General features: G+C 35.5%; 1 protein-coding gene across 1 annotated transcript in view; it reads right to left on the bottom strand.

Moving 5' to 3' along the window:
• Window positions 1-27,533, bottom strand: part of ZDHHC21 (zDHHC palmitoyltransferase 21) — a 50,324-nt gene that overhangs the window by 15,073 nt on the left and 7,718 nt on the right. The window contains exons 3-6 of the mRNA XM_081103041.1: window positions 23,331-23,528; window positions 21,714-21,812; window positions 17,885-17,996; window positions 13,787-13,925 (exon numbers count right to left, since the gene is read on the bottom strand). Of these exons, the coding sequence (XP_080959167.1) occupies window positions 13,787-13,925; window positions 17,885-17,996; window positions 21,714-21,812; window positions 23,331-23,484 (504 nt within the window). The 5' untranslated portion in view covers window positions 23,485-23,528. The remainder of the gene's footprint in view (window positions 1-13,786; window positions 13,926-17,884; window positions 17,997-21,713; window positions 21,813-23,330; window positions 23,529-27,533) is intronic.

Raw genomic sequence — 27,533 nt, 5'->3', positions numbered from 1 at the left:
TTGGCTATTCTTGCCTACTCTTATCAAAAATCCAAAATGTTAAATACCTATTTCAGCAATCAGAGCCATTCTGAAGTGACCACGATGAATAAATGACCTTAGATACCAAAAAAGAAAAGAAAAAACCCAAAGGATATTGAGTAAAGCCTAAAATATTTTTACAAATAGCAATAATAACAGAAGTATTCAGTATACATTAAGATTGAGTATATAAAATATTAAAATAAACTATAAAGGGATTTATCAATATGCAAGCTATCTGCAATCAGGTCTAGCTATTTCTATTCTTTATTAGCCAAAAAACTAGGCAAATAATTCTGTGACATGATTAGATATCTGACATCAAATCCCTAGCAACACTATTAGATATGAGCTCATTGGAATAACAATAATGTATCTTCCTAGCTGAAAAGCTGGCTGGTCTGCTAAATAAACATTATTTATTTTCCTCTTTTGAATATTGGCAGCATGTCCTTTATTGAAATTCTCTCCCTTCCTTCCTCCTTCTGTCACTCTCCCCATAACATTAAATGCAGTTAGTATATTAGTTTTTGGACCTTACATAAAAGTAGGTATAAGATAATCAATTAGAAATTATCTGAATCTATTTCATCTAAAAAAAAATTGAAAAGACGTAACTTTAGAACTAAAGTGGTATGCCATAAATGGTTAGTTGCATAATCTCTACATTAACAGCCACAATTAATTCTTTTTAAAAATCTCATTTTCTCATGTGGAAAGATAGTATTGCCTACAATATGTGATTGCCAGCAGGTACATATTTTGACAATATTTTTAACCTACTAAAATGCCTTTATAAGGTGTTTATCTTGTAAAGTTTACCTTTGTATTATATAAAGTAGTAAAGATTGGTCACCTCAATAAAAAATGAAAGCAGCAAAGTATAAATGTGGCAATCAGGAGCTTTCTCTGAAGCGCAGATTTTGTGCTGCTTGGGCATTTTCTAACGTTTTTAAAAGAGCACTGCTACAATAATACAGGTAAAGAAGTTGTCCAGGGGAAAATGCAAAAAGTGGAATAGCAACTTCGTACAACTGAAAGAACAGTAACTTAGAGAAAAAAAGAAATGGGCCTAAATAACACCTCTGCCTAGTGAAAATTCTCTGATTAAACAAATTATTGGACCTCTTTGAATCTCAATCACATACATGTACAATAGGAACCTACTACTTATCCTCAGGAATATTTTAAGTAAGTCGGCATTTTTCACTCATCAAAGGCTTAGAAATTCAGAATAATATAAGGTAAAAATTCTGAAATGTATGACTAGTGAAATAGTTACAGAACAACACATTAATTAATGAATTTTAGAAAGTATATTCTTTAAGTATAGTGATACCTTCCTTCACATTTAATTAAAAAGCTATAAATTTCTGCCCTGGCCAGTGTGGCTCAGTGGTGGAGCACTGGCCCTGAGCACCGAAGGGTCAAGAGTTCAATTCCCAGTAAGGGCACGTACCTGGGTTGTGGGTTTGTTCCCCAGCCCGATTGGGGTGCATAAAGGAGGCAACTAATTGATGTGTCTCTCTCACATCAATATTTTTCTCTCTTGTCTGCTCCTTCCCTTCCACTCTCTCTAAAAATAATAATAATAAAAATCAATGGAAAAATATCTTCAGTTGAGGATTAATAACAACAAAAATCTCATGGTTGATGAGTCTGTCATTTAAAAAAAACAAAACAAAAGAAAAACTTTAGCCTTAGCCAATTTGGCTCAGTGGATAGAGTGTCAGCCTGCGGACCAAAGGGTCACAGGTTTGATTCCGGTTAAGAGCACATACATAGGTTGCAGGCTCCTCCCTGGCCTGGGCCCTGGTTGGGGCTCATGTAAGAGGCAACCATTGATAGTTTCTCTCACATCAATATTTCTCTGTCTTTTCCTCTCTCTTCCACTCTCTTCAAAAATCAAAGGAAAAATATCCTCGGATGAGGACTAAAAAACAAACAAAAAAAACTTTAAATTTCTAAATTGGTTTTGGTAAACAATTAGCATGCAATAAAGTGGAATACACTATTATAATTTAAAAGTATATCAAGAGACCAGGCACTTGCTTACAAACACTTAAGAAAACTATGTGAAAAATAAACAAATATGGACCTTGATCAAGGAAAATTCATTTCTTTAATATCCATCTCTTTTGTTTATTGAAAATGCCAAATCACTCTCCAAATGACAGGTTTCTGAAATCTTCAAAATGATTTTCCTACCAATAACTAAGCAAGACATTAGTTTCAGGAGAGGTTGTATAAGTGAAATTTAACATTATATTGGCATTACACATGCAAACGATAGTCAAACTAATTTAACACATTATCTGAAAAACTTTTCCAATTATCTCAAAGCTTATACTCTTTATTGATTTTAAAGTCTGGATTCTAACAAAAATATTTAATTTATCCCATTTACTTAGAAAGACACCTATACCTGAGCTTCTGAAATTTTTGTACATATGAATGAATTTTTGTCTTATTATTGAGAATTTTGAGGTATTTTTAAGGTACTATCTATAAAGAAAATCGTAATACTAATTCTCCTTAGGTTCGTAGGCCTCTTTTAGTAGAAGACAGAATGTATATAATATTTACAGCTTAAAAATAAATCCTTATTTTGGGCATTGATTCATGATGAATAAATTCCTTATCTCAATACCTGCTACTACCTCTTTCCATCATTAAAGGATATATTAAAGTATCTCCTCAAAATTTCACATGGCAAAAACATATATATCCTTAAAAATCCATGATAGGTAGATATTTTAAAAGTACATATTAAGAAGAAATCTAAAAAAGCATTAAGTTACTCTGAAAACAGTGGGGCAGTTGCAAAGCAATTAAAACAATTCAGCATAGAAAGAACTCGCCTGAAAAGAAAATGCTGAGACAGACCTAGAAGAAAATCAAGGGTCCCACACCCTCCTTTCCCAGAGCCTGTGAACAGCCTGCTTTCTTTCAACTTTCTCTTTCCCATGAGCCTAACCAGAATGTACCAGTTTTCTACTGAATACAGGTTAAGTGTCATTACAACAAAGGTTAAAGAGCAACTCATTTTTTTCTTTTGTTTAATGAATAAACATGTTCACCTTAAAACAAAAGTAAAATTTGAGTTAACACTTTCTTTTCCCATCTAGACAATAAGCACTCTGGTTTAGAATTTAGAGATGGGCTACAAAAGATACTATGCTGCCATCTACCTACCTGAAAGGGTATAAAGAAAAATGTAGACCAAAGCTTTCCCTTCCCCTGGCTGACAGAAAAATACAGGGTCAAAGTCTATGGCACGCTCTAACTGTACTATTACTGCCACAAGAAAGATGCACACTAATCATTAATACAATCTCCAAAGATAGCTAGGGACATTGGGGATCTTTATGCCATATCCCAAATAATGAAAAGAGTAATAGGAGAATGAATAAGATTTCTAACACTACGCCAACTTTACAAACAAAGCAAAGGGCTGAATAGAGTATTTTGGTCGTTTCATAGAAAAATGACACAAACACAGGCAATGACTCAGAAAAAAGTGTATGGGGCAGGATTGTTTGAAGACTATTCCAATATAAAAATGTATTTTATTTTTGTTTGTTAATCCTCACCCGAGGATATTTTTCCAATTTTAGAGAGTGGAAGAGAGAGGGAAAGACAGAAAGAAACATCAATGTGAGAGAAACACATCAATTGGCTGCCTCCTGCACAAGGCCTGACCAGGGCCTAGGCAGGGGAGGAGCCTACAACCAAGGTACATGCCCTTGACTGGAATCGAACCCAGGACTCTTTGGTCCACAGGCCGACTCTCTATCCACTGGGCCAAACTGGCTAGAGCTTAAAATTTATTTTTAAAAATGTTAATGGTGATGTTTGTACTGAAATTACTGATAATTTTTTTGCTACCTTTATATAAATACAATAAATGGCATTCTCAAAAGAATTGCTACTATAAACACAATATTCTATTATTTAGTCTTAGAAATATATGCTACAGTATTATAGAACAGATCTGATCTTAAAACCAGTTACTCCAATTATTGTCTCAAGCCTTTTATTGTTCCCTTATCCAGCAACAACTTGCTACATGTCTCCATTTGGCTAATCTCTGCCTATACTATAAAGTCCATCACAAGCCTCATTCCCTACAGAACAACAGTTCTCAACCCTGATGGCCAGAGAATACTGCTCCGCACTACTCCCCAGGGTACTATTTACAGACTCTGACTGAGTGCTGCCTCCCGGAGTTGTAAAGTTAGGCAGCACTGATTAGAATCTCTTGGGAAGAAAAGTTTAAACAAAACGTTAGTGCCAATGACACCTATGAGGGAAGAGACTGTATGAGACTAACCCTCCCAATAAGAACAGTACTAAAAGCCAGATAAAATCTATTGAAAAATAAACTGCTTGACTGAAGACACTGGAAAATAGCCAAACTAACTAGGCCTTAAAGGGCCAAGATCCCTGAGAGAGTAAAAATGCATTAAGGTGATTCATACATTCTGCACTGCTTTATTACCTTAAAGTACTTGGCAATTCATAAGCGGTACTTATGAAAGACTGAGTAAAAATGGAGGCTCAGAGCTCTCCCCACTATCACAGAGCTGGGAAAATAAGAAGGCACAACCTACATTAACCACCTATGTTTTTTAGCTGACAGTCCTGAAGGACTACGTTATAGGAGAAAAGGCAAACTGAAACGAGTCTTTCACGAAAACAAAACCCAATAAGCATAATTCCTTACAAAATCTCAATAAATGCAATAAATGTCATCATCAAAAGAACTGCGGTATTAAGACCAATGTTGTTATTTAGCTTTAGAAGTGTTTGTTATATATACACTGTTGACTGAATCAAGATGAACTTTCTCCTATTGCTTGTCCAAAAAAAAAAGGTGTAAACTAGAAAAAGAAGAACCAAGCCAAAAATTAGAAAGAAATGACTAAGAGCAAAAGTAAATAAAATAGACTTAAAAAATGAGAAATAAAGGAAACTAAAAGCTGGGTTTTTGAAAAGATAAACAAAATAGACAAACATTTAGCTACACTCACTCAAAAAGAAAGAGAGAACTCAAATAAATGAAATAAAAAATGAAAAGGAGACATTACCAATGATACCATACAAATACAAAGGATTATAAAAGACTACCATGAAAATTACATACAAATAAGTTGGACAGAAGAAATGAATAAATTCCTAGAAACATGAAAGCCATCAAGACCAAATCATAAAGAAACAGCAAATTTAAACAGACCAATTACTAAGGAGACTGAATCAATTACCAAAAACCTTCCAAAAAAGAAAAGTATAGGACCAGATGGCTTTATTGGTCAATTCTACCAAACATTTAAAGAAGAATTAACACCAATCCTCATTAAACTTTTCAAAAAAATTAAAGAGGAAATACTTCCATAATCATGTTATAAGGCCAGTATTTATCTAATACCAAACCTACATAAGAGAAGAAAATAGAGCCAACATTCCTGATGAACAGAGAGGCAAAAATCTAAAATATATCAGCAAGTCACATTCAACAACACATTAAAAGAATCATATACCATGATCAAGTGGGATTTAATTCCAAAGACCAAAGATGCTTTAACATCTGCAAACCAAGCAATGTGATTTACTATATTCACAAAATGGAAGACAAAAATCATATAATCACCTCAACAGATGCAAAAATAGCACTTAATGAAATTCAACATCCATTTATGACAAAACTCTCAAAAAACTGGGTATACCAGGAACATACTTCAACGTAATAAAGGTTAGATATGACAAGCTCACAGAAGCCTCATACTTAATGGTTGAAAGGCCAAAAGCTTTTTTTTTCTAAAATCAGGAAAAGACAAGGGTGCCCATTTCACCACTTTTATTCAACATAGTATTGGAAGTCAAAGCAATTAGGCAAGAAAAAAAAATAAAAGGCTTCCATATTAGAAAGGAAAAAATAAAATTATTTCTATTTATAGATGACATATTGTATAGAAAAAAAACAAAGATTCTACCAAAAAATTTTTAGCACTAGTAAACAAATTCAGTAAAGTTACAGAAGACAGAATAAATACACAAATATCAGTTGCATTTCTATGCACTAGTAACTATGAGAAAGAAATATTAAGACAACAATCCTGTTTTCAAATAAATCAAAAGGAATAAAATACTTATGAATAACTTTACCTAGAAGGTGATAGATCAGTACAGTGAAACCTATAAGATATTGATGAAAAAAAGTGAAGATACTAATAAATGAAAAGCTATTCCATGGATTATATTAAATACTAGGGGCCCAATGCATGAATTCGCACACCTTGAAAGGAACTGTGGGCCGCGAGGCTGCAGTAGGCACAGGGGCTGCAGGGAACAGGGAGAGGTTGTTAAAAGGGTAGTACAGTAAGGTCTGAGGATCTAATGTAAAACATGGTGACCATAGTTCATAACACTGTATTGTAAAATTAAAATTTGCTAAGAGAGTAGAAATCAAGTGATCTCACCAAATTAATTAATTGGATGGCTTAACTGGATGAAGGAATCCTTTCAGAGTGTATATGTATATCAAATCACCATTATGTACAATTTAAATATTTATATTTGTAGGTCAATTATACCTCAATAAAGTTGAAATAAAATAAATAATTAACTAAATCATAAAAGCAGTCAAAGAAAAGATACATTATTTCAATGAAGTAACAATAAGACTAACAACAAATTTTACAATAGAAATAACGGAAACTATGAAACAATGGGATAACACCTTTAATAACAAAAAGTAACTCCACGCACTATAATTCTACTTCAAGCAAATAAGCCCTTCAGAAATAAAATAGAAATAAAAACATTTTCAGGTGAACCAAACTAGGAAAATGTGGTCCAGCAGGTTTGCACAAATAGGCAGAAAACATACTTCCAGAAAGAAGTTAGATATTTATGAAGAACTAGGAGAAGCATTGATATTTGGATAACTCTAATGAAAATTGACTTCATATAACATATGCATTATAGCACATAATATGTAAACAACAATAATATCTTGTGTCTTTTAGTTCTACATTTATATTATACCCCAAATTAATAACAGAAAAAATACTTTACTACAGATAAAGAGGCATAATTTATAATGATACCAGAGTCAATCCATCCAATCCAGATATTCTAATATAGCTTCAAATTATCAACATCTAAATCAATAAAATGACTAGAATTTATTTCAAAGAATATTAAGTGCCTTTTGAACATTTGGTTTGCTTCAGATCGTTGGGAATTTGGGGATATATAAATTATAAAATATGGTCTCCAGGGTTAATTATATAACTAGAGGCCCGGTGCACAAAAATTTGTGCACTCGGGGGGAAGGGGGATCCCTCAGCCCGGCCTGTGCCCTCTCGCAGTCTGGGACCCCTCGGGAGATAACGACCTGCTGGCTTAGGCCTGCTCCCGGGTAGCAGAGGGCAGGCCCAATCCCTAGGTGCAGCCACTGGTCAGGTTCAGAGCAGGGCTGATTGGGGAGTTGGGGCGCCGCCCCCTGTCACACTCAGGGCGGGGCCGATGGGGAGGTTATGGCTCTACCCCGTCACACACAGAGCAGGGCCTGTGGGGGGGATGGGGGGGGGGGGTGGGGACGCTGCACCCTGTCACACACAGAGCAGGGCCGATCAGGGGGTTGGGGCGCCGCAGCCTGTCACACACAGAGCCGCAGGGCAATCAGGGGGTTGGGGAGCTCCCCCCATCAGGCACAGAGCAGGGCTGATCAGGGGGTTGTGGCGTCTTCCCCTGTCACGAACAGATAAGGGCGGATAGGGAGGTTGTGGCCCCACCCCCTGTCAAACACAGAGCCGCAGGGTGATCAGGGAGTTTGGGCGCTGCCCCCTGTCACGCTGATCCCGGTGCCAGGAGGCCTCACGGCTCTGCTGATCCCAGTGCCGGGAGGCATATTACCCTTTTACTATATAGAATAGAGGCCTGGTGCATGGGTGGGGGCTGGCTGGTTTGCCCTGAAGGGTGTCCTGGATCAGGGTGGGGGTCCCCACTGGGGTGCCTGGCCAGCCTGGATGAGGGGATGATGGTTGTTTGCAGCTGGTCACACACCCTTCAGGGTAGGGGTCCCCACTGGGGTGCCTGGCCAGTCTGGGTGAGGGGCTGAGGGCTGTTTTCAGGTTGGCGGGTGATGGAAGCTCCCAACCGCTCCTTTTTTTTCTTTCTTTTTTTTTTTTTATTCTGGGCCAGCTTTAGCTCTGAGGCTCCAGCTCTTAGGCCTCCGCTCCTGGAAGCAGGTATCTGGTTTGTTTCAGTTCTCGAAACTCTGTATCAACTCCAGCTCTGAGATCCCAGCCGGCTGAAAGCTGGTTTCTGGGGTTTTGTTTAGCATCTATATTTGTTACAATGTTTGAAACTGCCAGCTCAGAGGCCTGCAGTGGCAGGCAGGGAACGTTGGAGTCCTTACGTCACTGAAGCAAGGAAGCCTCATGTTAGTTTCAAGCTGCCTGGCTGCCGGCCGCCATCTTGGCTGGCAGTTAATTTGCATATCGCCCTGATTAGCCAATGGGAAGGGTAGCAGTTGTATGCTAATTACCATGTTTCTCTTTTATTAGATAGGATTCTGGTCCTAGAATTTAGCTTTGCTCTAGTAAACTAAAGTAGTTTAGAAACAACAACAATAAACACTCTATTTTTATGAATTTAACTTAGTCCAACAAAATTATCTTTTCTTATATTGGGCAACATACGGTAAAGTTCTCCATATATCTAATTTGATAATATATGAATCACTTCATGATTCAGAGAATATATCATAAACAAGGTTAAAACATACTAAATTTTTCAATATGACTTTGGAAATGTCATAACATAACCTCTTTGGGTTTCAATTTCATTATGTCTAACATGAAGGTAATTATGAAAGCACCCTACTTAATACAATAAGGATACTTGGTCTAGAGAACAATTCCTGCTCAACACTACTAGAATATCTCTGTCAATTTTTAATTAGAACTATTTATAATGTATTGCTTATTATTTAAGATGCTTATTTTTTTTAAATATATTTTATTGATTTTTTACAGAGAGGAAGGGAGAGAGATAGAGAGTTAGAAACATTGATGAGAGCGAAACATCGATCAGCTGCCTCCTGCACATCTCCTACTGGGGATGTGCCCGCAACCCAGGTACATGCCCTTGACCGGAATCGAACCTGGGACCTTTCAGTCCGCAGGCCGACGCTCTATCCACTGAGCCAAACCGGTTTCGGCTAAGATGCTTATTAACAACCAACATGAGATAGCTAATTATTTGATTTCTATTTGATAAACCTATTGGTTAACGTTCTTATGATTTCTTAAAATTAAAAATCACCTGTATTGCTTCTATAATTGATTGCTTTAAGGAAAATCTGATTTGAATTTTCAAAACCCAACTTATACTCATTTTATCGTTTCCTCCTAGATTTTTAATCTCTTAATAAACGTTTACTATGCTGCTAGTCTTCTATCAACATTCATTAAAAATGTAAATTGGAAACAGGAGAAACCAAGATGGTGGCATAGGTTAACACCAGAGTTTGCTGCCTCGAACAACCACTTCAAAAATACACCTAAAAGACGGAAGGGACATCATCCAGAACCACAGGAAGGCTGGCTGAGTGGAAGTTCTACAACTAGGAGGAAAGAGAATAGCATACCGAGACTCAGAGGAGGCGCAGTGCTGAAGTAAAATACTAAGGTGCGGAGGTGCATGTGGAGCGGGCTGGCAGCAGAGGGCGCGGTTGTCTGTTTCAATCGGGAGGGAGTCTCAAACTCTGAGCTCCAGATCCGGGTGAGTCTCTAGGGACCCAGACTCAAATGGGACTGTCTGGCTTCGGTCGGAACTCGAAGGCAGCTTTCTCTCCGAGCTTTGCAGCGGTTGCTGGGACTCTGAGAGGCAGAGCCCTTGGGGACAGGACTGACAGCAGCCATAACTGATCACTCCCCCCGCCCCCCACCCGCCCTGTAGATCCTCCGGGACCCACCCCACCCAAGCCCTGCACAGAGGCATTTGCGGGATAGCCTTAGGCAAAGGCTAGATTAGCACCGCCCTAGAGATCCAGCACAGAAGTTCTCCCACTGCAGACACAGCTGATTCTCATAGCCAGTTGGCCTGGAGGTCAAATCACCCCCAGTATTACCGACAACAATCAAGGCTTAACTACAACAAGACTGCGCACAAAGACCACAAGGGGGTGCACCAAGAAAGCATAAAAAATGCGGAGACAAAGAAACATGACAGAAATGGAGGATATAGAGCTCAAAACCGCACTCTTAAGGTCTTTCAATAATTTTCTAGAAACTGCCGATAAACTTAATGAGCTCTACAAGAAATCTAATGAGACCTTTGATGTTGTGATAAAGAACCAACTAGAAATTAAGCATACACTGACTGAAATAAAGAATATTATACAGACACCCAACAGCAGACCAGAGGAGCGCAAGGATCAAGTCAAAGATTTGAAAAGCGAAGAAGCAAAAAACACCCAACCGGAAAAGCAAAATGAAAAAAGAATCCGAAAATACGAAGATAGTGTAAGGAGCCTCTGGGACAGCTTCAAGCGTACCAACATCAGAATTATAGGGGTACCAGAAGATGAGAGAGAGCAAGATATTGAAAACCTATTTGAAGAAATAATGACAGAAAACTTCCCCTTCCTAGTGAAAGAAATAGACTTACAGGTCCAGGAAGCGCAGAGAACCCCAAACAAAAGGAATCCAAAGAGGACCACAGCAAGACACATCATAATTAAAATGCCAAAAGCAAAAGACAAAGAGAGAATCTTAAAAGCAGCCAGAGAAAGAAACTCAGTTACCTACAAGGGAATACCCATACGACTGTCAGCGGATTTCTCAACAGAAACTTTGCAGGCCAGAAGGGAGTGGCAAGAAATATTCAAAGTGATGAATGCCAAGAACCTACAACCAAGATTACTTTATCCAGCAAAGCTATCATTCAGAATTGAAGGTCAGATAAAGAGCTTCACAGATAAGGAAAAGCTAAAGGAGTTCATCACCACCAAACCAGTATTATATGAAATGCTGAAAGGTATCCTTTAACAAGAGAAAGAAGAAGAAAAGGTAAAGATACAAATTATGAACAACAAATATGCATCTATCAACAAGTGAATCTAAGAATCAAGTGAATAAATGATTTGATGCACAGAATGAACTGGTGATTATAATAGAATCAGGGACATAGAAAGGGAATGGACTGACTATTCTTGGGGGGGAAAGGGGTGTGGGAGATGCGGGAAGAGACTGGACAAAAATCGTGCACCTATGGATGAGGACAGTGGGTGGGGAGTGAGGGCGGAGGGCGGGGTGGGTAGTGAGGGCGGAGGGTGGGGCGGGAACTGGGAGGAGGGGAGTTATGGGGGAAAAAAGAGGAACAAATGTAATAATCTGAACAATAAAGATTTAATTTAAAAAATATATATAAATTGGTAGTAATAATTTTTCCAGAGTTTCTACCTTTCATTTGGAGAGAAAATTGTATTTTGTAATTTCAAATGTCTAATTCTTCAATTGAGTATTACCACTCTATTCTTATTTGGTATTGGCATTTCTTTAGTCTTTGGTAAATTTTCCAGTAATGTTTTTAAACAGTCTAAAAATAAGCCAAAGATAAATTGTCCCTTCCTTCTGAAAGCTTTCACCAAAATCAAATGTAACATAAATTAAATGTATATTATATACAAGGTACTTTTACATATGTTATCTTATTTAATCTCATAATAATTTACATTTTTCAGGAAAAAAACATTGCAATTTCAGGAAGATTAAACGATGTGTCAAAGGTTATACATATAATAAGAAATGCCAGGCACTGATCCTAGGTATATCTGTTTATGAAGCCAAGATCATTCCACTACAAGGGGTTGGCAAACTCAGTTTAAAGATCCAGATAGTTGCCCTGGCCAGTGGGGGCTCAGTTGGTTGGAGCATTGTGCAGTATATCAAAAGGTCATGGGTTGATTCCAGATCAGGGCACATACCAGGTTGTGGGTTTAATCCTGGTCATGGTGCATACAGGAAGCAACTGATCAATGTTTCTCACTCTCTCCATCCCTACCTACCGTCCTCTGCCTTTCTCTCCCTTCTCCCTCCCTTTCTTTCTAAAATCAATAAAATGAACATTTTTTTTAAAAAAATAGGTAGAGGGTCTAATTTAACCCAAGGCCCATAGTTTGACAATTCTCCAAGATAATACAATGCATTCCCTCCTAGAGAATTTCTATTAGCTTTTCATTAACAGCAATAAATTTTCTCTCTCACTACTAAAAAAATTATGACCTTAATCTTACTGGGCAATTTTATTTTAATGCTTTCCTTATTAGGCTCAATTATTTGAAACAGGTTACTCTTGGGAAACTATGTACAACCTTTTACAAAGTCTAAATACAGTACCAATCATATCAGAAATTATTCTACGAATAAGATGAAATATTCCTAAAACTATATATAGTACTGGCATACACAAAATACTTAGTGTGAAAATATCAATATTTAAAGTTCCCATACTGAACTTTTTTCAGTTAGTTGTATATAATTGCAGTGGCTCAATTATCTATATTTAATAAGCATAATCACAGCCCAGAAACAGTAACAAATGTCCTTTTAATTACATAAAATAATATGTACAAGAAATATAAATATATAGAACTTAAAGACCTTCTCTCCCTTATTCCAAAATTTAATTATGTGTACCACCACTGAACTTATTTTTAATATAAAAGATTTAAATAATATAAATGAGAAAAATTTCCTATCAAGATTTTTTCTATCTTCCTCTCTCCTCCCCTTTCTTCCTCACATGCACATTTGCACACCTGTGCATTCTCTCTCTCTCTCTCTCTCACACACACACACACACAATTATTTTAAAAACACAATCAAAGTCTAAGTGACATACAATATGAGACTCAAAAACCAGCTCTATAAGAAAGCACAAAGGTAAGATTCAGAAAACACAAAATCAGGTTCAAATCCCAGCTCTCCAACTAAAACCAGTTGAATAATCACTTCTTAGCTTTGTGCCTTTAACAACTACTAATTAAAAGTCTGTTAGTCTACTTCCTCATCTATGAAACTGGGCAAAAATTGTACTCACCTCAAGTAGTGGTTATGAGTATTAGAGGAAGAACTAAAATGACAAGCCATAACATAGTGTTGATATATAGAGTCAAGGGCTTAGAACTCCTAGCTGCAGCTATTACCAATACCACCACCTCTGACACTATTTTGGGCAAGGATTATTAACATCTGTTGTATTTCCTCTACAAAGCAAGATAAGTGCTGTCTTTCCTCAAATGATATATATAACAACTTTTTGAAGCATCCTACAAATTCTTATAATTATTACATTATATATTGTTCAAAGTTAGGGGGAAAAGTTTTTTTCTCAATAATTTAAAGTTCCTTTGAAAAACTTTAAAATATTAAAGTCTAGTTTTAATTCCTGAAAAGAAACAAGTGTTTCTCATTATTGTAGATATTTTAAACCAAAACATATACTGTATATCAAAAGATCTATTACATTGCTTTTTAAAGAAAGTCATTCAACACTAATAATCATAAATGGATCTGGTTAAAAGGTAATGTCCGATTAGGGTCTACTTTCTCAATCCCAACATATCTTAAAATCCATTAATTTTGGGTTTATTTTTATTGCTTTTGTTTTCAATCTTCTGAACATAAAGGAAACCTGTTAATAACTGTATGCTATAGCTGCTCTAATATTAGTGAATATAAACATTTCTTACCAAGTTACGCTTTTTTAATGGAAGAAAGTAATAATAGTGGCAGAAAGAAAACATCAGTGCATAGCAAGTAAGAAGTTCAGTGTAGAAACACAATTGCAGAAAAAGCCAATGATTATCTTCACCAACACAATTGTTAATCCTGAAGAGAAAAAAATAAAAAGAAATTAAACTTTAATAAGATGTTAATTTCAGACTTGGTAAAAATAAACACAAAAGAACTTCCTATATGGGTAACTTCACGGAGACAAACTAACATCACTCAAACCTAAAAGCAAACAGTACATCGGAAAAGACATAATATCTGTAAAGCACTTTGTACTTTACAAAGGAAGTCCATATATATGATCCTTCTTTAACTCAGAACCACCCCGTGAGGCAGGAAGAGCAGATGCGAGAACAGGAACAAAGGAGTTCAACTTGCCAGCGCTGTACAGTTAGAGCTTAAGACACCTGCCAAAGCAAGTGCGGTTAGCGATGAAGAAAACAAGAACCTTCTCCTATACAGTGCTCTTCTATGAAGCATTCTAGCTTCGAGAGCAATTTGAATGATGTGAAGTAAAATAACTTAATCCTGCCACTCTGACATAACTGCGAAGCATTCACTATTCTTCTTACTTTTAAAAGCTACCCTTGGCTGCTAAAAATAGACATATATCCAAAACTACTTACAGATTCTTAGAGCTACTGAACATAAACACAATAGTGAACCATAACTAGGAAAGACAATTAATGTCATAATCCCAAAAATTTCAAAGCTAATGCAAGCTAAATGTTTTATTGTTTCAAAATTTATTGTACCCAAATTTTCAAAATATTTTACAATGCCAGGAGAAAACCCTAGTTCAGAACTATAAGTTACCCTGTACAAATGTTTTTATTTCAATATATTATACTGGCACTGTTTTGTGGTGTGCTTTTTTAGAAGAATGTTTTTTAGTTTTTATTGTTGTTGTTGTTTTGGTATATATTTTTATTGATTTTGGAGAGAGGAAGGGAGAAGGAGAGAAAGACAGAACAATCAATGATGAGAATCATTGATCGGCTGCCTCCTGCACACCCACTACTGGGATTGAGCCTGCAACCCAGGCATGTGCCCTTGACAGGAATCAAACCCGGGACCCTTCAGTCCTCAGGCCAAAGCTCTATCCACTGAGTCAAACCAGCCAGGGCACTGGCACTGTCTTTAAAAAACTATAGAATAGGTTCAATTCCTAACTAAAATTGTTGTTTTAAAAGTGTGTTGTTAGTATGGAGTTTCCTTAAAAAACTGAAAATGGAACTCCCATTTGACCCTGTGATCCCACTTCTAGGAATATATCCCAAGAAACCAGAAACACCAATCAGAAAAGATATATGCACCCCTATGTTCATAGCAGCACAATTCACCATAGCTAAGATCTGGAAACAGCCTAAGTGTCCATCAGTAGATGAATGGATTAGAAAACTGTGGTACATCTACACGATGGAATACTATGCTGCTGTAAAAAGGAAGGAACTCTTACCATTTGCAACATCATGGATGGAACTGGAGAGCATTATGCTAAGTGAAATAAGCCAGTCAATGAAGGAAAAATACCACATGATCTCACTCATTCATGGATAATAGAGACCATTATAAACTTTTGAACAATAATAGATTCAGAGGCAGAGCTGCCTCAAACAGATTGTCAAACTGCAGTGGGAAGGCCGGGGAGGGTTGGGGGGCAGGAGGGAGGGGGGTAAGAGATCAACTAAAGGACTTGTATGCATGCGTATAAGCATAACCAATGGACATAAGACACTGGGGGATAGGGGAGGCTGGGGGACTGTCTAGGGCGGGGGGATAAAATGGACACATATGTAATACCCTTTGTAATACCTTAAGCAATAAAAAAAAAGAAAAAAAAAAAAAGAGATAAATAATGTCAAGAGTCAGGACAGTAATGTGTAGTAAATAATTGAGGAGTGATGAAAAAAAAAAAAAAAAAAAAAAAAAAGTGTGTTGTTAAAGTATTTTTTAAAATCAGATATAGAACTGAACAGAAAACCTTGCAGAGGCAGTCCTTAGACTTAAGGGCTCATTCTTTGTTAATAAGAAAATGTCTTGTGTTTTGTTACAAGCAGGGCTATCAAAAAGTGTTTATATATGCATTCTTCAACAGAGACTGCTTGAAAGATGACGTTTCCTTGTCCTATCCTTCCCGTCCCCCTAAATTTGAGAACAACTGCTATGATACTGGCATTTTTCTTAACCAGAGAGCTTTAAGAAGCACTAACATGCTTAGTTTATAGGTATAAGAGTTCTCTTGGTAACAATTATACTACATAGAAAAAGTGATCAGATCCAGATCAGAGAAAATCTTATGGTGACTTGAGAATTGACCTCCAAATCTAAAGCTTTAGGCAGTTAGAACAATGCCGTTTCTGAAAATAACAAAAATTCTCTATTCTTCCAATTTACACTGTATAGTTTCCCTCACTCTGAGTATCTCAACAACATTCTATTAGGAAATTAAATCATGAAAATCCCTAAATCTATTCAGGCCCCTGGTCTACCCTCCTTTCCTATCTTCCAACTCTTTCTTCTTCCACTCTTCTTCCCCATATTCTGAGAAGTTGACTAAATTGGGAGCAAGAGGCCTAGAAACAGAGAACTCACCACAATCTTTTGAGTTTAGGCTAAACAGCACTTTATTTTGTCACTGAGTGAATCTTTATTCTTTAAAAATAAATAAAAAATATCACTAATCTCTATAGTACCAAAATATTTCCTTATTCACTGTTTATGTTTTTAAGTTTAAACTATATTGCATTCTTTTAAAAGGAAGTATCGATATCCAACTGTGTATGAACATTTATTATATTTTTAGTTAATCAGAAACGTTGCTCTAAAAAGTGTATAAAATTGAGTTTTTCAGTGTGATTAACACTTACCAGTTTACCTAGCTTTTATTAATTATTATAATTATAAAGAGATCACTGAATTACAGAAAACACTTGAGGATTAACCTGTATAAATTCTAGGCACATTTTTAAAGACCAACTATGTGTTACAAACTATATTATCTTATTGATGAAATATATATAGTAACAAAGTGCTTTTATCTAAAAGTGCTTTTTATCTACTTAAATAATCAGTTTATAGTAAAACCCAAATTTCCACTAAAACCTTGCTAATAACTTGTGCTATCAAAATAAGTTATCAACAAATAAGGGAAACTCTAAATTGATTAGCATTACTAGACAAAGCTAAACACTTCCCTTGAGTCAACTTTAGATATAAGCAGTTATAAATTTAACAAGCCTGCTATACAGTTAACTTTGTACATATGCATGCATGTATGTACAAACATAAACATAGATGCAGAGATATGTTTATAGAGTGCTACACTACACCAGTTTAAATATTTATACTGCTATCCCACGCTAGAAAAACATTTAAATACAATACCTTGTTCACAGATTTTTGTGACAGCTTTGAAATGAGATACAATGCAGAATTCTCTCAGCATTTGTTTTAAAAATTCTATTTTTCAAGTAAACACTTTCTTTAAATATTACAAGAGAGCCCCCTATTGACCAAAAATGTTGGCTGTTTAGCAGAATTAGCTGATTTCCACTTACACACATCCAGCTTGTATGTAATGTTAATACCTAAAACACATAATACTGAAAAAGGCTTAAAGGGAGAGGAATGAGGTCAGGGTACCTGAAATGTATTATTCTTTAAACAAATGGAAAGGGAAATATAAACAATGGGATGTATACGGTTTATTACAGTTAAAAACAATAAGAGCTACTATTTAAGTACTTTCTAAGTCTCAGACACTGTACAAAATGTTTTACATACATGCCTCATTTAATATAACCACATTAGTCCTTTGTATATTTGGCTGCATGTTAATTCTTAGCTTTCTACTAGAATATTTTCTTGTTAGGAAAGATAGGATCTCTGTGGGAAAAAATGATTTTGGGAGTTCACAGAACCATATCAAAAATGAATGCTTATTAAAAGGTGTTTTTAAACTACATCACCTTATGTAACTTTTGTTTAAACCTGCTAAGTACTACAATTTAGTTTTACTAGTTTTTTCTAAAAGTGAATTATTTATTTCTTACCATGGACAGTGATGATCCATTCTCCTAACACAGTGGCCGCAGCGGCTGCAGTGGTGGGAACGCTTTGGTCTCATCAAATTACACTTGTTACATAATTCCCAGAACTCCCTTTCTAGAGAAAAAAATTAAAATCCATTTAATGAAGGTGAATGAGTAATGTTGAAATTTAGCAACAACTGTTTAGAGATTTTATAGAAAGTATTCAATATATAGGTCTAAGAAATTTTTCCTCTAGTCTCCAGTATTTCACATAAATGTTGTTACTCTGTTTTATGATGTCTGATTTTGTATGTTTCTAATTTTAAATACTATAAAAAAATAAGACACTATTATTAGTCAAACTAAGGAATAGAAAACAACGTATTTGGGTTTGGGACATATTGCTACAAGTAAAATTCAATGATAAAACTCTAAAATACAACCAAATTATTAAAACAGAATTTTATTTAAACAAATTTCTAGAAATTTTGTTATCTAAAGGCTCTAATAAATGAATAATGGTGAGTTCTGGTTTCATGGATTAATAAACCAAAATCAATCCTACAATATCATTAGAGAAACAGAGATTGCATTCCCAACCCTCAAACCATTTTATTTTCTCATATTAACGAGTACACTGGGGAAAGTTTATGGGGGGGATTTGGAAAAGATTTTCAGATGGGTTTAGGAGGTTATTAGAATAGTTTCAACCTACATATCTGTAACTCATGTCTTAGTCTGCTCCCTTTCCTTCTTCAGGTGTATGCATGTGCAAATGGGACCTGATGGCCAATATATTCTGATGTCTGATAACTACCTACAATACTTTGGACCAGCCATCTCCAAATGTAAAATCAAAGCCGATGGGAGAGAAAATCCAACTGCTACTTTATGGTAACTATAAATAAATTAAAAACTCACAAATATATCTTTAAGAAAAAAAATCAAAACCTAAAACTAATCAGAGAGAAAAAGACAAACTGCACAAATGACTGAGATTTTAATATAAGTAAACAGCATCACTTTTTTTTTATTTGTAAGAGAATATTTATTTGGTAAATCATAGAGGTAGAAAGCTAATTCCTAGGAGAAATGGACTTAGGAAACAAGTTACCTGGAAGGGCCCTTGGAGCTTGGAAGTGAGGAAGCTAATGGTAATGGGCCTGGGACAGGGAGGGGGAAGAGGGAAGAGAAAGGGAAGGGCAAGGGCGTGCTCCCGAGGAAGAACACACTGTGAAGATTTTAGGGGAGGTCCCATGGGAAGATCTCAATAGAATATTCAGCAGTTTTCCAGGTGAGCATAACACTGTTTAACATGGATCCTTATTAATGCTGTAAATACATGAATGAATATAAAACAAGGTTTTATTTTGTTTTGTTTATCCCTCGGAAAGGAAGGAAGCACCTTCTGTTCTAGTCTTAAAAGACTCGAATTGTTAAGGGGCCCTCTCTCAATTACTGCATTTCAAATCACAACGTAATGTTTTGGGGAAAAATACAATTTAAAACTACTAAAATCAATACAAGGTTTAGGTCTTAATAGTGGTTTCCTGACAGAAATGGTTGGCCAATGTAGGAAATAAATGTTAGTAAGTCTCCTACAGATCACCTTTTAAAAGCAATATAAGCCCTGGCCAGGTGGCTCAGTTGGTTGGAGCATTGTCCAATACAACAAAAGGTTGCGGGTTCTATTCCCAGTCAGGGCACATGCCTTGGTTTCGGGTTCCATCCGCAGTTGGGACACCTACGGGAGGCAACTGATTGATGTTTCTCTCTCATATCGATAGTTCTCACTCTTTCTCCCTTCTGCTCTTTCTAAAAAGCAATAAAAAAAGCATATCCTGATGTGAGGATTAAAAATAAAAATTTAAAATAGAAAAAGCAATATAAGCCTTGGCTGGTGTGTCCAGAGGTTAGAGCACCAGCCACACACCAAAGGGTCATGGGTTCGATTTCTGGCCAAGGGCACATACCTGGATTGCAGGTTTGATTCCTGGCCCCAGTTGGGTGCATGAAGGAGGCAACCAACCGACGTATTTCTCTCACATCAATGTTTCTCTCTCTCTCACTTCCCCGCCCCTTCTACTCTATCTAAATATTAATAGAAAAAAATATCCTCAAGTGAGGATTAACAAAAATAACAATAAAATAAAACAATATAAGAGGGAGGAAAAAGGCAAAACTATGAGTGAATACATGACCCTCAGCATTAACAGCATGGGTTAAATTTCAAGGGACAATATTAGACAAATTTAAAACATGATATATTTTTTAAAACTTAAAAGGAAGATTTTGTTCTCTAACCATATGTCAAAAAGTAGCTCTAGTGATGACAAAAAACAGTAAAGTCAAAATTACTAGTTAAGAAACAGCTTGATGATGAAATATTCTAAGACTGATTGTGGTGACAGTTGCATAACTCTGTGAATATACTAAAAGCCACTAAAGTGTATAATTTAAATGGATAAATTATATTGCATATGAATTATACTCAATAAAGCTATTTTAAAAAGTTAAGAGATTGAATAAAATCATTTCATGAAATTTGAAAGTGACAAAAGTAATATTTCTGTATTTCAGACATGTGTGAATAATTTGAATAATATAAATAGCATTTAATTATTTCACTTGACTATTTTATCTGCATGCTGAAAAGCTTGTAAAATCAAATTCTGGGGCCCAGACAGCCTGGCTCAGTGGTTGAGCATGACCTTTGAACCAGGAGGTTATGATTTTTTTTCATCCACATTTAAAGCCATAGTAAAAGCTGGTGAAACAAGGATCTGTGCCTCAAATCTTTCTGTAATATTCTGCCATGTGACCTATAAAGCATAATCTATGCTTCTGGTCACACAGGCTACCTACCTCATACAATTACCCTGAGGATTATATGACATGAGATAGATATCAAGAGGCTTTGAAAACATTAAAATATGATAAATGAACATATCTTTTTTATTGGACAGAAATCTTCTGAACTTAGTGAAGAAAAATAGGCCAAATGTCAATGGGACCAGATATAATGCAGATATCCAAATAGTCAGCAAGATGGTGTCCTCCGTTGCTACAGTCTATAAGCTAAAGGTAACAATGTGGTTTCATGATTCAATTAGGCCCATAGATATTAATCTGCTTGGTATTCATTTTAAAACAATTTTTTAAAATTTTTTTTAAATGTATTTCTTTATTGATTTCAGAGAGGAAGGGAGGAGTGAGAGAAACATCAATGATGAGAGAGAATCATTGATCGGCTGCCTCCTGCATACCCGCTACTGGGATCGAGCCCGCAACCCAGGCATGTGCCCTTGGCCGGAATCGAACCTAGGACCCATTGGTCTGCAGGCTGACGCTCTATCCACTGAGTCAAGCCGGCTAGGGCGATTTTTAAAAATTTTTAACTATTTGCCAATTTTGTTTAATCATGAAATTTTTCATAAAAAATTATTAAGTAAAAATACTAATTTCTCAAATAATTATATACCACTCAAAAAATATTTACCCAGTATTTACTAAGTGACAGAGACTGTTCCAGGCACTGAGGATACAGCACTGAACAAATGAAGAAAACGAAACAACAAATCTTCACCCTCAGCGAGGTCATACAGATCGAGGGTGGGAGGAGAGAGAAACCAACACACAAACCGAAAGAGAGAGCCAAGGAGAGGGGTATGAGGAGTCAACCGGGATTTGCAATTTTGAACAGAGAACTCCAGAAAGGAAACAGCTGAGAAGAAACTTGAAAGCTGTAACAGATGTCATGTAGAACTAAAGCATACGAAAGGCAATAAATACGTCGATAAAAAGAGTAATTCTGGAAAAGCAAAACTGATAAATCTGAAGAGTGCCATACCTCCATGTGGGATCTTAGGGTTTTCAGGGAGTCTTCCTGGATCAGTTATTGAGGCCCTTACTAAGGCAACCAGACAAAATATGGCAATGCCATAGAATACTAGAAGATAAGGGAAAAGAAAAGGAAAGGGGTAGGAGAAGGGCAAAGGGAAAGGGAAGGGAAAGAAAGAAAATTAGTCACTTACTCTTAGACACATTTTTAACAACAAGCATATTTAAAGTATAGCTGCATATTTTAATTAATAGCATCCAGATAAATAATTTTCAAAAGATGGAAAAATTGAACGATTAATGCACTTGATTCATCAAATAATACTGCCAAGAGAACTATCTTAAGTATACCACTTTTAAATGTTACTTTGCATAATAACTAATAAACTTGTTGTAAATCATATTCTTTATTAATAGAAATTCCCAATAAGCAATGGCATAAATGAATGGGTTCCCTATTAAGTACATGTACTATATATGGAAAAAATTAAAGCAGCATTTTCAAGCCTATCCTACAATTAAACTTTTTCATTAATTCTTAACTGGCTATCTTCAAAATTACTTTGAATTAGTGATGTTCAAATGTTGCAGAGCAGCATCGAACAGACTGTCAAACTACAGCGGGAAGGCTGGGGAGGGTTGGGGGGCGGGGGGAGGGGTAAGAGATCAACCAAAGTACTTGTATGCATGCATATAAGCATAACCAATGGACATACGACACTGGGGGGTAGGGGAGGCCGGGGGAATGTCAAGGGAGGGAGGGGAGGAGACATATGTAATACTCTTTGTAATACTTTAAGCAATAAAACAAAATTTTTTTAAAAAAATTGTTCCTTTCAATAGATTTAAGATATTTCATTTGAAATTAAAGAGTCTAGAAACTTTTTTAAAATAAAAAACTAGGTAAAGTAACAGTAAGAGAAAAAGATTCATTCATCATAATTCAACCTTTTAAATGAATAAAAGAATAGGCATTTTTTGAGGGTGGGGAGGATGAGAGGGCACTGCACCTGTAATAGGAAATTTAGTTCAAGTGTTAACTCCAGGGCTGACGGCATGGCACTGGTCAATTTTATCATTTATATATAAGAAACCATATTTCTCACAGCTCTTGTGAGGTCAAAATGACATATTGTATATGGAAACTGTAAATGCCATGTACATGTAAAATATGTCATTTCCAATTTAATCATAAGCAAGCCATCACCAATGAACTATAGCAGAAAGTAATTATGTAGAAGTTCAAAGTGTCATAATGAACATTTGCATCACAAAAATCTTACTTCTCATTAATGTATACCATCTTCATACTTAAACTCTTTATACATTTGCAGTAAGTACATAACAGAAATATTAAAAATACACAAATTGACACAATTGTATCTTTTTTTTAAATAAAATGATCTTTATAGATTTTGTAGAGTTAGATATCTAACCCATTGATCTAACCCTGCAAAACAGTATATAAAGGACATCATTTTTTAAAATTTCCATAATTCAGTGAATAACTTAGTATTAATAGCACTAATATTAAAAGGAAGATTAATATAGTAGCACTATATTCCAAAAACATCCACAATGAAGAAAGTCTTTAATTATATAAAGAAGTAAAGACCTAGAAACTTACTTATTATTAATATGCCTGGAATATGTCCTTCTTCATAGTGAGGAAAGAGGACAATGTTGGGAATTATAACAATATTGTACAACCAGACAAAGACAATCAAACCCATGCAGCACCAACCATGTGGGTCAACAACAAAGTGAATCCGGAGACCCATTTCGCAGCCCTACAACTGCCTGCCAACCCACAGGGAAGACAATCCTACAGAGAGAGAAAGAGGAAAAAAGTTACTTACTAGTATATGGAAAAAAGTGTTTGACTAAAACAAAATTACCTTACTGGCAACTATAACATAATACTTGTTGACTTTTCTTTGTATATTTTTGACAAAATAAAATACTTTAGAAAAAAGTTTCAGGATATTCAAATTTCACCATGAGCTTCAAATAATTTGATTTTTTTTTATGAATTGCTATCATAGAATATAAATTGGCACTACCTTCTGAAGTTAAACACAAGTCTGTCCTTAACCCAGAAAATCCATGTGTAAACCCCGCAAAAATGAGTAAACATATCCACCAAAAGATAGATAGATAGACAGATATACTATATAATTTTTTAGTAGTTTTAATCATAAGACTAACTGATGGTCATCCAAGTCAAAATAGCAGTAATTTTGTGGTGGCAAGTGTGTTTAACTGGAGAGGAACATAAGGGAACCTTAGAGGGGTTAGAAATGTTCTATCTCTTGACCTGGGTAGGTTTCATGGGTATATACATATGTAAAAATTCACAGAGCTATACACTTAAGATTTGTGCAATTTAGTTTCATTTTAAACCATAGTATAATGCTTATAAATCATTTTGAAAAATTATAATAAAAACTGAAAAGCAATTAAAAATTACCAAAATAATTAAATTTGTTGAATGAAGACCAATTAATCTTATTACTACCAAGGCTTTTTTCAGTTGAGTGTTAATAAAATAATGAGCCTCTTAAAGTTAAGATACTTCTATACCTATGTTAAAAAAAAGAAAATGGCCCTAACTGGTTTGGCTCAGTGGAAAGAGTATTGATCGGCCTGCAGACTGAAAGGTCCCAGGTTCAATTCTGGTCAAGGGCACGTACCTTGGTTGCGGACACATCCCCAGTAGGAGGTGTGCAGGAGGCAACTGATCGATGTTTCTCTCTCATCGAATTTTCTAACTCTCTCTCTCCCTTTCTCTCTGTAAAATATCAATAAAATATATATTTTTTAAAAAGAAAATGACTTTTAAAATCCATTCTTTAGATGTAACTTATAAGCTTAAACAATACATTATAATATAAAATACAATGACATAATACATTAATACACTATGATGTTTCGCAAACCAGAATCAACTGAGATTTTTAAAAATACTATTCCCAGAACCCAATCCAGATCTATTGAATCATAATTCTTTACAAAGCTCAAAAGTCAACAAAATGTTAAAAATGTTCCCCAATTGTATATGACACAGCTGAGTGGTATCTATGAACCACTAATTCAGGAGCTTCACTAAGACTTTACTGTTATAGCAACGAGTTAAACTCAGTTCAACAAATATTCATTGAGCCTCCACTATACAGCAGTTACCTGTGTAGACACAGTAATGAATAAGACATGGCCTTTGCTTAAAGCAATTAACAATCTAATGGGGAAGAGAGTCATAAAATGGTTTTAATATAATATGGTAAGTTCCAGAGATGTGGACAAATTGTTACTAGAGGCACAAAAGACGAGGACTAATCAGGGCAAGACTTCCTATAGGGAGTGAAACCTAAGTTCAGTACTAAAGATGAGTAAGTTATTCAAGTAAAGAAAAGTGACAATACTGTAAACAGAAGGAAGAGCAAGAGGTATACAAGGGTAAAAGTTGTAGGAGTTATTACAAATTGCCATCGTAAATCACAAATCTTTCAGTGGAGAGAGTCAGTGGTGAGAAGGGGCTATATCAAGAAGGACACAAAGATGCCATGTTAAAATATTAAGACTTCATTCCTGGAAGGTGTGGCTCAGTTGGTTGAGCAGTGTCTCGTGCACCAAAAGATCATCGGTTTGATTCCTGATCAGGGCACAAGGCTGGATTTCGGGGATCCCCAGTAGAGGATGTGCAGGAAGCAGCTGATCTATGTTTCTCTCTCGTATAGATATCTCTGTCTGTCTCTCTCTCTCTCTCCCCCACCCTCCCCTTCCTCTCTCTCTAAAGTCAATAAAAACACATTTACAAAAAAAAAAAAAGAATATTAAAACATCATTCTTAGGCATTGGGAAGCAATTGAAGCAGGGATTTAACCTAATGAGATTTATACTTTAAAATAAATTATTGACACTCTGGTGAGGAAGATGAAAGATCAGTTGGAGAATAAATCAATTGAAGAAATAGTTAGAATTAAACCAGTAATTTTACTAGTTGACTGGATATTAGGGATCACAGGGGAAAAAGTCAAGGATGACTCCCAGATTTCAGTTTATACCCCAGACTACTTAATTCTTAGAATAATTTATCATCAGTAGCAACTTTTAGAGGCCTTGACAATGTTCTTTAAAGCTACCAGAACAAAGAAAAAAAAAGATTAAGGATTACTTAATTTTAAAAGAACACCCCTATGCTATCATTCCTATGGGAACTCAAATGCACCACCACTCAACTGATGAAATCAGATATGGTCTAAATTAGTCCTTATATATGAAATCTAAAACATGAATAGCGCCTAGGTCTTTAAAAAAGTAAAAGTTGAACTTCAATACCTTTTAATTAGAAAATTAAAATACCTATCAGTATCATTTAAGCGAGAAAAGTCAGAGAGGATAAAACATGCTATTTAACTTACTAGGTATCATTTTAAAAACTAAAGATGCTCAAATAAAAATGATAAGCTATCTACCAAAGCTAAAAAGAGAAACACTAAAAAAATGTTTACATTTACAGTCTTGCCAACCACCGTGTGCTAAAAGAAACGACAGAAGGCTCTGTCTCTCAACATATTCAATATTATTAACTTCATGTAACTTCTCTAAATGTTTCAGTTCCATTCAGGATTAAACCACAAATTATGAATTACAATAATTATACAGAACAGAGTAATTTAATAACTTATTTCCAGATTTATTAATATTAGAAACAGAAGACCAAACAAGCCGGCAAAACGAGTGGCAAAATTATATAATACTCATTCATTTTTTAACTTTATTTCTATTCTCCTCTACCAGAGAACAAATTTTTTCAGTAGAAAAGAGAGATTCCTCACAACAGAAAATATTAGATAGTGAAAAGTATAGCTACAACATATCTATTTTTCTGGATGTAAACGTATAGGTAACAAACTCTAAAAGAACAAGCATGCTCAAGGAAAAGTGAGCAAAAGATAAAAAATAAAACAGTAAACAAATAATATGTTGAATATTTTTTAAATACCTGATTCGTGAAAATTAGTGCCACATAACCCTTACAACTGGACTGTAGAGAAGAAAACAGTAGTCTCCCAAGAGCTCCAAATCAGATTACAACCGGAAACACTTAACTGGTAGAGTTGCAGGATCGCTCCACTCAGTTAAGGACAACTAGGCGTGGCTTATGACTGAACAGAAACTATTACACATCCTGAGCAACAACCAAACTGAACGCAATGCTGCTACTCCGGTGCCATTTGTAAAATACTTTCATTGGCCAAAGATCCCAACATATTAATTTGTATATTAAATGATGAGCTTATAACTAAACTTTGATGTAACTAGTGGACATACTGGTACTTCAACATTTTTAAAGATTGCTATCTGGTAACTAAATATACTTGAGTGCTGTGTCTACATAATTAATGATGTAAATTACTACAGCACAAACTTTTTTTAGAGAAACTATAATTCAACTCTAATAAACTGGACTGCATAAATATTTACAATGTTCAAACTATTCTGGTAGGAAACCACCTTTCCTTTATTACCTTTTCAGATTTTAGAAAATGATAAAAATTTGCCAGCATAATTTACAAGAGATATAGTCAAACATATCTGTCTAAACTTACAGGTTTAGCCAACTCTCCACCTCAGCCAGTGGTCTTATTACTGTTCCATGAATATGGAGAATGTATTCCATCTCCCATTTCTCCTATCTGAAATGTTCTTACCATTTTGCTTATTCTAAATTCACCTCATACTTCAAGGTCAATTTGAAACTCACTCTCCATATAAAAATGTTCCTGGTACCTCAGTTCACAGTGACTTCTCTTTCTCTTCTATTCCA

Source organism: Myotis nattereri (assembly GCF_964212035.1).
Source record: "Myotis nattereri genome assembly, chromosome: 12".
NCBI classification, from domain to species: domain Eukaryota; kingdom Metazoa; phylum Chordata; class Mammalia; order Chiroptera; family Vespertilionidae; genus Myotis; species Myotis nattereri.
The sequence above is the reverse complement of the archived record's forward strand: the minus strand, read 5'-3'. Positions and strand labels throughout refer to the sequence as shown.